This window comes from Lutra lutra, chromosome 7 (assembly GCF_902655055.1).
Source record: "Lutra lutra chromosome 7, mLutLut1.2, whole genome shotgun sequence".
NCBI classification, from domain to species: domain Eukaryota; kingdom Metazoa; phylum Chordata; class Mammalia; order Carnivora; family Mustelidae; genus Lutra; species Lutra lutra.
Genome location: NC_062284.1, coordinates 40,948,217 through 40,961,843, shown reverse-complemented (window position 1 = coordinate 40,961,843; position 13,627 = coordinate 40,948,217). Strand labels below are relative to the sequence as shown.

Below are 13,627 nucleotides of genomic sequence, written 5' to 3'. Positions count from 1 at the left end.
GCATGGGTGTGCATGGGGATGAGCATGCACAAGAGCTAAGATTCTGCCCATCGGGCTCCCAGGTAATGGTGATCCTGCTGGTTCTTGGACCACACTCCAAGCAATAAGCACGTACACTGACGGAGACATATAAACTGTCAGAATTAGGTCTGGTGCTTCAGGATGTGCTAGGGAAAACAAGCTAGCATTACATTCCTTGGTGTTGAAAACTGACCCACTCTTGCTAGAGATGTCTGAGCATCAGCTGATTTCAGTACTGGCTGATACCAATGGGTCCTCATCGAGTGGTTTTTCTCCAGGTCTTCTCCTACAGGCGTGTGTGTGAGTAACAGAGTATTTATGTCCATACATAATGCACTCTACTAATTGGTTCTTAAAGCATATCATTTTAACAAAATGTGAATACAGCTGAGTGTGTGGTCTACATTCTGCTGATTTAAATATCACTGAGCTTTCGGTTTTCTGTTTTGCCTTAGTTTCAGATTTATGAGATGGTATTTACAATAATAAAAGAAAGACTTCAGGTTCTGTTCGAGGATTCAATTAAATCTAGGAGAGAGACGTTGGTTTTATGCAAAATTTTAAAGGGAAGTAAGCAGCTTCACTCTGCAGCCAAACTGGAGGACAGACATATCTTTATTTTCATTGCCGCATTCGCTTTCGATATTGGGGGGAAAAGTTAATTTCCCCGGTTAATCAATGAACCTGTCTTGACATTGGGTTTCCTGCACGCTGCAGTTCATGGCAAGAAGCACCTTATCCCTACAGGAAACCCCACAACCTTTAGCAATGACTATTCATTGCCATTTGATAAGTAGTGCCCCCCCCCCCCGTGTGCCAGGGGCTAGAGAGTACAAATTTGAATAAATTAAGACCACAGACTGTGTTTTAATAAGGACAGATCTTGTAAAAAGTGGAAGGCACATGTGAAGAGTTTCAATCTGGTGGAAGAAGAACAATGGAATGGTTACTAGAAACAGCTTTATGTTAGGAACAGATTGCTCAGATCAGTTGCCTGAAAGTTAATCAGAACCACTTCTGATTGCAATTCTTGTTGAAATGCTTCTTAGATTATTTTTTCATGTCAGAGTCCTGTGAAAGTACTTGAATTTTTCCTCAGTGTTTGAGACATTTGCAAGCTGCTGGCTCCCTGGTCTCAGTGTGAACAAGCATCTCTGAGCCTGTGGGTGAAGATGCAGGAGGTTGAGCTGAATCTTTATAGATCCCAGGAGAGGGTTTTAAAAAAACAGAACACTTGATAGATGCTTCTCTGAGGAGTTTCTTTAAACAACAACAACAACAACAACAACAACAACAACTTCAAAATAATAAATAAAAATTTATTTTTTTTTAAGGCTGGAATTTTTAGTTGAGTAAGGTTTAATCGGTTAAGTTTTGTAGATTCTGTCAAGTTGAATTAGTTGAAGACATTTGGCACAAAAATGGAAAGGTTTTCTTGTCTTATTAAACAAAAATTAGAATATTCTCACTAATTACTAATCAGCAGTCTGGAGAATTCCTTATTATAGATGGTACCAAAAACAAATGACTAATCAATTGAGAGGCTGTGCTGGTAACACTTGTCTCAGTAAACTCACTGCCATTTAGGACTACATGTTTCAATTTTATTCACCGCTGTGGAGTAGATCTATGTCTTGGGGAGAGATGACAATAACTGAAAAAAATAGATATCAACTGACATTTGGGTGTGGCTGTGTATGCCTCTTTGGGATATACACAGAAGTCCTAATTATCTGCTACAGTATCAGGAAGTCAGTTCATTGTTTGACAATGAGAAGTATCAGTCCATTTGGGCTGCTATAACAAAATAACATAGATGAGTGGTTCATAAACAATAAACATTTATTTATCATAGTTCTGGAAGTTGGGAAGTCCAAGATCAAGGTGCCAGCAGATTCAGTATTTGGTAAGAGTTGACCTCCTCTTATTGTAGTAACCTCACATAGTAGAAAGGGCAAGGGAGCTTTCTCGGCCCTCTTTTTTAAGGGCACTAAGGGCAAGGCCCTCAAGATCTAATCACCTCCAAAAGGCCCTACTCTAATACCATCACGTTGGATGTTAGGATTTTAACATATGAATTTGTGGGAGACACAAACATTCAGACTATAGCAAGAAGTTTACCTGTCTAGAAGTCAGATTGCTTGCATAGACCTGCCCAGTGCATTCAGTCCCTGTAGAAAATATTAACAGAGGCCCCCTTATGGGAAGATTGTTGATATTAGGGAGAGCTTCTCAGTTAAGAGAATATGAGACACTCTTACCTTGCCAAGGAAGGCTACTCTAGAGCTTTCCATGAATAGGCACTGACAATCATTGCCTCCAGGATTCTTTTAAAAATATTTCAGGATTCTTCTCTTAACAAGGTGTGATGTTGTTGATTAGGTTATGGCTTATTCACTGTAACCCCACCCCCTGGTCCATCTTTAAGAAATGTGACCCAGGCCACCTTGACTGAATTTCAGGTTCCTAAGCTCAGCCTCCTTGTTTTCTCCCATAGTTAGTCATACATAGTATAGACTTTGTCTCCCAACTCTCAGAGAAGCAGCTACTGAATTGTCATCTCTATGTACGATCCCACAAGTGAAAACACTTCTGACAATTCCCATGTAAAGTCAGAATTTGAACATCTACTAGTATAATTTCATTTCCCCCCTTCTATCTCTAGTTAATAAAGTACACTGTAAGGTGTTAGGATCACTGATTTCTTCACACCTGCCTAACAGATGTCATGGCAAGATGAGTCCCATCTTAGAGATGTGATTCCTATGCCATTCTATAGAATGAGTGCTTGCTCCACTGTGGGTTACTTACCAAAGTCTGGTCCTTCCTTCTTTCTTGCAGACATAAACTCAAGTCTGTGTAGGTGTCTACTCCTCGGAGCATGTGATCACAGCTTAAGGGAAAATCCTGATTAGGCTAACTCAAGCCTGGTAATCTCCTTTTTTGTTGCCAGTTGCCAGTGATTAGTTTAGAGGAAGGGACGTGACTGGGTTTCAGCCAGTGCAACCAGAGTGGAAATCTGCTTCAGGTTCCTAGAAGTGATGTCCTATTTTACAAATAGACAGGAGGGAGAAATGACCCACTTCTTCCTGTGAAAATGAACCTCTATATGTTGCCCCATGAAGAGAGCCATTCTGAATGCAAAGCTGAAATGCTGACGTGAAAGCAACAGAAACTTTTCTTCTTGAGGAAGAGCACTACATTTTTTTCCTTACGCAACCTGAAACTTTTGATTCCTTCCATCGTCCTGGACAAGGACTAGGGCTTACACTTTGCCTATTGATGCCATCTCTCTACTTTTCTGATAAACAAATGGCTTGTATAACTGAATCCAGGGGTTAGTAGATACATGAAACTGTACCAGAATTCTCTCCATTATTGTTAGCCAAGGTGACCCTTCCCCAAAGCTTTCCCTTGTTGGATCATAGTTCCTGAGAAAACTTTCTCTCTTGAAATCTGGGTAGACTGTGCCGCTGTTCGCACGTCTGTTCCGCTGTTCGCACGTCTGTTCTCTTCTGCAGCGGCCAACTGAAGGATGCACGCACTTTGGCCAGCTGCAAACTCTCAAGTGCGCTACCAATGTTTGGAATTAACAAAGCCTACTTAACATTTCAACCAAGTTACTTTTCCATAGTTCTGCATCTTTGCTGGGTATGGCATTCAAAATATTAAGCCAATTTGCATTTCATTATTTGATTATTTCAAAAAGCACACAGTCGGGGACTGAATTACCAATATGAGATAATAACACAAACAAGGGAAATAGCACAAGGTAAATTACAGAATGATGATAAATGGACAGATCCACAGATTAGAAGAGCAAGCATGCTAATGAAATTTATAGTAATCTGCAGTGGAAAAATTACTATTAAGAGTGAGGTCTCCTATAACCTGGCAGCTGGGGAGATTCTGTTCTGAGGATTGTTTTGGGATCTGACTTATGTGGGGTAGTCTATCTATTAGCCTACCTTGCAGTGAAGTAGATTAATTTATCTCTTAATGTTGCATGATTTCAAGTGTGAAGAGAAGCAGAGAGAAATCCTCCTTCCTTGGGACCTCGAGGAAACCTGACCTTTTGAAAAGTTTCACAAGAGCTTTCCTAGAGACACATTTGTGCAACAGTTTTGAACAGCTGATGGATGAGAGGCATCAGGCATACTGGGAGGTGCCGGGGAGTTTGTGAAGATGAGTCAGACTTCCATTCTACTCTCAAGAGGATCCCAGATAAGATCTTAAGACAGTGACAGAAAAAGAGAAAAATGACTCCCAAGATTTTGTACCTGGAGAAGTGCAGGGAGGAGATGCTGTGGAGGCAAATGAAGAAACTAGGGTTTCTGGTTTTAGATGGGCTTAGATTTCAGGGAGTTTAATTTCAGTTGTAGGACAGGTTGTATGCCACTGAAATCATCAGGCTGATTGAATTTCTATTTCCATGCAGAACTCTGATTGCCTTTATTTTAACAAGTTTTCTCTGCATTGATAACTAGACTATCCTTCACAGGAAAGCACTTTTGGTGTGGAAATTCACTGTGATTATATAGTAATACAATATTAGAAGGGGGGGATGGTTTTCAAATCAAAACTGGAAAGGAGACACTCAGCAGATCATTTTGCTTGATCTTTGGCAAGAGCCAGTCCTGAACACAACATTGGGAAATACCACAGCCCAGTGGAAAGAACACTGGCTAGGGAATTAGGAGGTGTGAGTTCTAGTTCTGACAATCACCCTTGGATGAGTCACTTTCTGCACTCTGGGATTCTCATCTGTAAAGGTAGATTGGTCTAATTAGCTCCGAAGACTCTTTTAGTAATTTCTGTATTATCTTAAGGTATCATTCATATGCCAGTTTTGCCCTTGACACTCACCTCTATCAGATGTGTTAATAAAAATTTGTACAATTTTTTAGCTTCCTAAAGCATAGTCATTATTTTCACATTTTTCCTTTCTGAAATGGTGGCATTATGGATGATATCTTCAGTCAGATGAGGAAACTGGGATACAGAGAGATCCAGGGGCTTGTCCAGGGTTTCTAGCTGGGGCATGTCAGAGCTAGGACCTGAGACCCAGGCTCCCTTCCTTTTCTCCTTACCCTACAAATCTCTTCCTCCCCTGACACACTTTAGTCTTAGGTTGGTCCACTCTTGAGTGAACTTTAATAGGAGAACTCATAAAGATACCACTAGTTTTGTTTTTTTTTTTAAGATTTTATTTATTTATTTGACAGGCAGAGATCACAAGTAGGCAGAGAGGCAGGCAGAGAGAGAGGGGAAAGCAAGCTCCCCGCTGAGCAGAGAGCCTGATGTGGGGCTCGATCCCAGGACCCTGGGAACATGACCTGAGCTGAAGGTAGAGGCTTAACCCACTGAACCACCCAGGTGCCTCAAAACACTAGTTTTGAGGATTGCAGATAGAAAGATTTCTTTAACTTTCTATTTTGACCTAATTTTTTATATATAGAAAAGTTACAAAGATAGTACAGAGGGTTCCTATATATCCTTCACTCAGGTTTTCTTAATCTTTCTTTCTTTTTAAGATTTTATTTATTTATCTATTTGAGAGAGAGAGAGGATGAAAAAGAGAGGGAGAGAGAATCTGAAGCAGACTCAACCACACTGGGCAAAGAGTCTGACATTGGGCTCTGTCCCACAACTGCAAGATTATGACCTGAGCTGAAACCAGAGTCAGATGCCCAACCAACTGAGCCGCCCAGGCACCCCCAGCTTTTCCTGATCCAATGTCTTATATAACAGTGGTACATTTGTCAAAACTAAGAAATTAACATTGATCTAATAATACTATGAACTAAACTGTAGATTTAACTTGGATTTCAGCAGTTGAAATTTTTTATGGACCAAGTAAATTGGAGAGTGAAAATAGGGTTTGGGACATAAATCCTTCTGGCCCCCATCAGATAATGTCATGCACGACATATATGCCACAAGGACTGACCTTACAGCAGGCACAGACTTCTAACACTGAAGCATCTCCACCCTTGATGAGAGAGGCGATGGGCATCGCCAGTGGATAAGATGAGAAAACCAATGGCCACAGGGACCACTTATATCCCAAAGTTCCAAATGCTTAGGTTTGTGAACTTCACACAGGTTAGCAGACCAAAGATACATCTCAGATCTAATCTTTTATGGACAAGATGCTCTCAATCACCATCCGTCACTTTCTAAGTACAATCCTTTCCTGGAAGATATTGCAGTATTATTCAAAACGTGCCAAAGTGGGCAGGAGATCCCAAGAGTAATTGTGAGTTATGAGGTCATGGGGACCTCATTGCAAACTATTTGCAAAACTTAATTGGGGTAATAAATAAACTAAGCATGTAAATGAGATTGAAGACTACAGTGTGAATTAGAAGGAGACCATTAGCTTGCATAGTCAAAATGCCTTCTTCCTGTTTGTAATATTTGCTGAGTTGAACTATTAATCAAAGAAGCGTTAAATTCAAATATCCTAAAATTTCACAACTAAAATGACTTGGAAATAAAACCATTTAATGAGATTCTTTCTGGACAAGATGTGAACTTTATTTTTTATGATTAGGTACTTCAGCACTTTTCAAATACAGGATGGTCTGGCATTCACATCAGAAGATACCTGCCCCCCCTCCCCCTCCACCCCCCGCCCTCGGGGGTGTGAATTCATTTTAACCAGAGTACTTAGAAGCAAATGCAGAAGAAAAAAAAAAATACAGCTTAAAAGGAACGAAATAAGGACACCATTCCCAATCATGTAAAACAAACAGATCTGTAGGCTAAAATGGGACTATTCCTTTCTCCCTTTTCTTGTTTTCTTCTTTAAACTGGTGGTCAAAAAAAACTTCAGTCCTGACATTTCTTTTTTCACATATCTGAAGAATGAGTAGAGGGGCCTCTTGCAAATAAATATAAATATATAAAAAAAATAATAAAAGAAACAAAGCGCTCATACATTGCATCTAATCAACCAGCCCAAGTCAAGTCTTAGAGCAGCTCCTTTTTTTTTTTTTTTAAGCAGTTGATTGAATGAATACAAATGCCTCTCTGTTGTCACTTGGGATGCCACTTGATATATCCCATTTTCTAGACTCTAATTATTCCATTTGTAGACATGAATGCCATTTAGATGTGAGCTAATTCAGCATGGTAACTCAATTAGATTTGTACCGACTTGGATTTATGAAACATCAATGGGTTCTTGGTGAGACCAATGGGACTGCGGGCGATTCATCCGAAGTCTCACCGACACAACCTCTCAGGAGCTCAATTAAACATGCCAGCCACGAGGATGTTTTTTAACTGGAATGTTTCACAATTAAAATAAAAAAGATTTCTGTGTTCCTCGGCGCGCATGGCCCAGCAGAAAGGAAAGACCTATAATGACACGGGCCGCAGTTTTCCTTGAGGTAACATGTTATCTCCATCAAAGGAAGCTCCCTGGCAGGCCAGGCTCAGAGCACGGGGTGGGCCCCACTCTGCATGGCTGGCCTCAGCAACTGACCCATGTGGCGAAGATCGTGGGGTTTCAGAGTGCCTCCCACTCAAGGGCACTCAATAAATGTTGGTTGAACTAAATTGCCAGGTTCATCTTGGAGCCTGTACCTGCACCTTGGTTCTGAGAGCTGAAAGGCAGATGCCTATTGCCAAATTAGATTTTATAAAAAGATAAGAAATCTCAACATGTGGAGAATTATGCTAACTATATTCTCAGCATAAAACAAAACAAAACAAAATGAAACGAAACAAAAAAAAAAAAAAAACCCATGGCCCATAGTCAGAAATGAGGAAAAAGATTTTAAATCAGGCCATTTTTTTTTTTAAGGCCTCTTTTTTTTTTTTTTTTAAAGATTTTATTTATTTGACAGGGAGAGAGCGTGTGATCACAAGTAGGCAGAGAGGCAGGCAGAGAGAGAGGGGGAAAGCAGGCTCCCTGCGGAGCAGAGAGCCCGACTCGGGGCTCGATCCCAGGACCCTGGGATCATGACCTGAGCCGAAGGCAGAGGCTTTAACCCACTGAGCCACCCAGGCGCCCCTAAGGCCTCTTTTTGAAAAAATTGTGAAACTGTAATTCTGTGTGGGGTTTAGGAAGGTAGGCACGTGCCTGTGTGTGGAATGCCTATGTCTGGCAGAGACTTTCCTCACCTCAGGCCTCTTCACTCTGGGCATGTGTGATGACCAAGAGGCTTCGCTGGTTCTCAGCACTGGGCCTGACACAGAGGGTGGATTTGGAAATCTGGTGGAATTAATGAAACAACATCATCGATATGAACTCACTTTGTCAATGATGAGCAACTTTGACAATGTCTGCCATCATTTTCCTCAACCAAGTCTTAGATAAGAAAGACAGTTGTGTTCATTTTTCTAACACCTGGATGAAGGACAACAACGTAAGAGGGGAAGAGTCTCAATTTTATTGTATCTTCATCTTTCCCTTTCTAATACTCTTGTATTTATTTCTGTTGTGACATCATTATTAGTTGTAGAACAGTAGTAGCACTATAAATAAAGAACATGTGCATGATTTTCAAAGTACAGTTCCATGAAACGTGTCATTATATGCCCACAACACTCCAACAGAACAAACATTATTTCCTTCATTTCATGGTTGATGAAACTGGTCCAGAGAGGTCTTGTGTCTTGTCTGAGGCCACACAGCTAAACGTTAGTGGCTCTGGAATATCCCTTCCTGTTCAATCTTTCTCATGTGGTGTAGTGGAAAGAGCATTGGTTTTAAATGAAAAGGCACTGTTTTACTTTCTAGTTTTATCATTTTGGATCTTTTAAGCATTGATAGGAAGATGGAGTTTTGCCTCAGCACATGATGAATCTGGGGGGCATTTTTCAGTTTGATTTGGATAAAAGTTCCAAAATTTAATCCTTAAAACTAATCCTTGGGTCTGTCTGATTGTACTGGCATAGTACCAGCAGGATTAATGTTATCCAGGGAGAAGGGATGCTACGAGCCTGTGTACCGCCCTTTCTTTAATCCCATGGGAACCTTGATTTAAATTGGAAACACAGGTTAGAACTCCCTTTTATTGTTCTTGTAGCAACTCCCTTTCTGGCTTCTGATTTTCTAGGGTAATGGTCTCTGCAAAGATTTTCTGAAGAGCCACCTGAAAGAGAAAGGCCAGGAGTTTATTTGTACTATGTTTGCATCCATTAACATATGTATAATTTGCTGTAGTCTTTCTATATCCACACAGACCAACCAACTCTCCTTGGCTTGTCTTTATTCCAGGAAATGCCACATCAGGTAGCAGAGAACACTGGAAAGATCGCAGTGCCAGGAATCAGAGGATGCCTTGCCCCCAACTTCCCATTCTGTAGCTGAGCCCTGTGGGGCAAGGTCAGCCATCATTTATGTTGGGGGGTGGGGGCTTGGGGGTGGTGTGTGGTGGCAGCTTTGGGCAATGTCCCCCAAATCTCTAGCCTCATTTTCATCACCAGTACCAACAGTGATACCCTCCAAAACCATTGGAAGGATTAAATAAAATATGTGCAGGAACATTTTATAAACCATTAACCTATGCTTTTTTCCAAGAGATGTTATACCATAAAACACTATAAGGATTTTTGTAATCCATGTTGGTAAAGCATCACACCTTAGAATCTCACAGCGTGCTTTGTCATGTTAAAGAATCTGAGAAATCCTTAGACGTAAATTCTGTGGAAATTTGTCTAATGCAATGTTTCACAAACTATTTGGTGACAGAATCCGTGTTTCATTTAATACGTGATGTCAACCTGTGCTCTAGTCAGCGTTAAAGCACTGAATCCACACGACTGGCTCTCAGGCTCTGTGACGGCAAGCATTCTCCCTCTGTACCTCTCTGGGCCTCCATCTGCCTCAGCTTTCTTCTGGGTTGGCAAGCTTCCACACACGTTAGCAAAGGCTGCCAGCAGCCCAAGACTCACACACTACAACTGAGGGAGCCAGGAGAAAGCGGGCCTCTTCCCCAAAGAATTCAAGAAAGGGATGAATTTTGAGTCACATGCCAAACCTTGAAGCAATCACAGTGGGCAGGGAGACATCTTCTCATTGGTCAGACCCAGTTTATGTGCCTCCTTCTAGAAGAGCCACTCAGAACTAAGCCATGTGGACTGAAAAGTAGGAGAGACTGGTTCTTCAAAAGACTAATATAACAAAATGTCAGTTTTGTCTTTAGTGAAGGAATTGAAAGCAGGTTAAAACACATACACACACACACAAACAGGAGCACCTGTCATTCCTTCTCCATCATTCCTTTTCCCTAGGGCAGAGGTTCAGAAACTTTGGTATATATAATACTCCCCTGAGAATTTTGTTGAAAATATGATTTCAGGGCCTAGTCAAGATTCTGACTCCTATTCTCAGGTGTTGCTCAGAAATCTGTCCCTTTTGCAAACACCAGATGCAGGTGGTCCAAGTATACCATATTCTGAGAAACATAGGAAGTAGGATAAAGGCTAGAAATAGCAAAGATTCTATTGCTAGTATTTTCTACCAGTTGAATCTTTGCTATTTAAGAAAATTACCTACCAAATCAACATTTGCTGGGGTTAGGCAGCAAATGATCCTCAGGGCATGAACTAATCCTTTTCAACCTTTACTGTGTGTATGAATCAGCTGGGGATCTTAAGATATCGATTCGGATGCAGTAGGTTTAGGGGAAGGCCTGAAATTCTGCATTTCTAAGAAGGTTTCAGATGCACTGCTGCTTGTGGTCCACGTCCCACACTTCTAGCAGCAAGATCCTAAAGGCTGAGAACCACCTGTGTATTTGGTTTGCATCTTTTAAGGCTGTGTCCTTCAGGTTACCAGCCTGCTGGGCAAGCATGAAAGGAATTTCTGTTTCTCAGAGGATTTATTCATGCTGATATTTCTCACTTTGTTCTGAGCTGTAGAGATCATCTTTAAGAGGCTCAAAGAGAACTCTGCCCAGGCCCTAAAAACTGGAGTGCACATCTGCATGTTTTCACTTAACTAACCCTTCCAGGCTCCAGATCTCATTTAGACTTTGGAAAGACCAAGAAAATTGATACAGGATTCTTTAGGGTGCTCACACTTAGGGTGACCAATTGTCCTGGTTCGCAGGGACTGTCCTGGTTATAGCACTGAGGGCGTGACCCTAGCTGCTATACTTTATCAAGGAAAAATAAAGAATATTATAGACCTGTAACAGTGACACAAGTAGTGAGTACAGATAGGGAACCAGCGAATTCAACCCGAGGGGTCAGGAAAACCCAGGTTAGAACTAGCCTTGGAGGCTGAATAGGAGTTACCTGGACTGGGGACTGAGGGTGAAGAGGGAGGAGGGGGCCATATTGAATACAATCTAGTCTTAATTTGACAGGGTTCAGTAATCTACACATGAATTCCTCCCACTGAGTAAAGGCCAGGCGACTGAATAGCCCCCAAAGACATCCTGGGGCTCTGCTAAATGCCTGTTTTCTGATAGCCAATTGTTTTCTTCAGCTTGGCAAATGGATAAGTTTTACTTGTTCTTCAATATTTCTCAGGCCGTAATTCTCATGCCCTGCTTTGGGTCATTCATTGTTCAACAAATATTTATCCTACACTTACTGTGTGCCAGAACAGTTCTAAGCACTTGCAAGATGTCACTTAATACCCCTGCCCTCAGGGAGCTTACATTCTAGAAGAAGAAAGAGATGAGCAGTAAGCATTTAAAAAGTAAATGATATCTACTGGCAGGTGTAAGTGCTGTGGGGAAAAAATAGTAGAAGGTAAAGATTATCAGGAATATAACTTTTTACAGGTGGTCAGGAAAGGCCTTTCTAAATTTGTGGTATTAGAGCAGAGGCCTGAAGGAAATACAGGAATGATGGGTGCTTAAATATCTGTAGGAGGCCATTTCAGGTCAAGGGAACTGCAGCTCAAAGGTCCGGAGGGTGCCTGACATGTGCAAGGACCAATAAGAAGATGAATGAGTTTGGAGTGGAGTGAATGAGGCAGTTGTGTATAGGAGGAAAGGAGGTCACACATGTGGACACATGGAGTCTGGGGCTAGTGTAAGGATTGCTACTGAGTGGGATGGATGGGAGCTCCTGGAAAAGGTCTGACCAGAGGAAGGACATGATCTGACTTATAATTTTAGAGCATCACTCTGGCCTCTAGTTGAGAAGCAACTGTTTGTGGGGAAGGGTAGAGGCAGGGAATCTGGTTATGCAGCGATGACAATATTCCTGGCAAGAGATGACAGTGGCTCTGACAAATGTGGGTGCAGTGCAGTGGTGACAAGCGGCTCTCTGGGTCCACCGGTTCCCTGCACAATCACTGGTCTCCCAGAGTCCAGAGAACTTCTCCAAGGACCTGAGTAATCTAGGTAGATCTCTCTATCCTCCTGGGGCTTCATTTTCCCCATCTATGAAATGATGCCAGACAGTACTATCTGCCTCACCAAAGACACCAGTTTCTTGTGAGAATTAAATGAGACCATAACTTGGAAAGCCTGGAGCAAAGCAGGAAGGAAAACACATCTGAGTCAGAGCCCACCAGCTAGAAAATCTGCCAGTACAGAAAAATGCTATTGTCTCATCAAGGTTCAGCCAATCCACAAAGGGGTGCTACGAAATTTAAAGGTCAAACCCAAAATCACAGATTGAGAAGAGACACTTATGATCACCTGATCAAAGCCCGTGTCTCTGAGATAATGAAACAGAGATACAGATATAAAAGTGGCTTTCCCAGGACAACCCAGTGAGTGGTGGAGATGCTCTGAGTCTTCTACCAAGGGTCCCATTCAAAAGTGGTAACACAGGCCCTGTCTTTTTTTTTTTTTTTAAAGATTTTATTTATTATTTATTTTGACAGAGAGAGATCACAAGTAGACAGAGAGGCAGGCAGGCAGAGAGAGAGAGAGAGAGAGAGAGGGAAGCAGGCTCCCTGTCGAGCAGAGAGCCCGATGCAGAACTCGATCCCAGGACCCTGAGATCATGACCTGAGCCGAAGGCAGCGGCTTAACCCACCCAGGCGCCCCCACAGGCCCTGTCTTGAAAGCTAATCAAAGCACAATCACCTTCAAAGGAAAAGGAAGAGAAGGCTCTCAGGTGGGAGGCCCACGACAGACAGTATTATCACTTTCGGTATGTCATTGCTTTCAGTCCTCCCAGTGACTGCTTGAGGTTTCAAATACCCCCATTTTAGAAGAGGCTCTGAAAGATCAGTGGAGTGACCCCAACTCACACAGCCAGCAAGTGGCTAAGAAGGGATTTCTGCTCATGTCTCCGGCACCTAACCCGGCACTTTCCCCCTGGCATTTAGTGGGAACCTTTGGAGAGAGCAGAAGCTGGTTTAATTTGGGGAGATAACATCTCTATTGTTCTAATTATTCTCCCTGAGTCCTTCAGCAGAGGATTCAGGGGGATGTTTTTATTTGTGAGTGTGATCTAGTGCTTATTAGAATTTCTGAGCTTTTACCTTAGAAGTTTCAACAGGCTTATTGCGATGCTTTTGTGGTGTTGAGTGTAAATGTAAGCCTAAAAACATTACCAGGCCAAGTGCAGTGACATATTTTTAGATAATGGTTGGAAGAGTTACAGAAGTGGGTGCTTTACAGAGACACAGGCACTGGTGTTCACATGCTGCCATTTTCTGAACCGTAAGAGCCAAGGG

The 13,627-nt window shown here is 41.9% G+C and overlaps 1 protein-coding gene across 1 annotated transcript in view; it reads right to left on the bottom strand.

Annotated features, from left to right (window-relative positions):
• Window positions 1-6,037, bottom strand: part of LOC125104385 (translation initiation factor IF-2, mitochondrial-like) — a 33,043-nt gene extending 27,006 nt beyond the window's left edge. Inside the window, exon 1 of the mRNA XM_047737032.1 lies at window positions 5,972-6,037. Within this exon, the coding sequence (XP_047592988.1) occupies window positions 5,972-6,037 (66 nt within the window). The remainder of the gene's footprint in view (window positions 1-5,971) is intronic.
• Window positions 6,038-13,627: the final 7,590 nt, after the last annotated feature.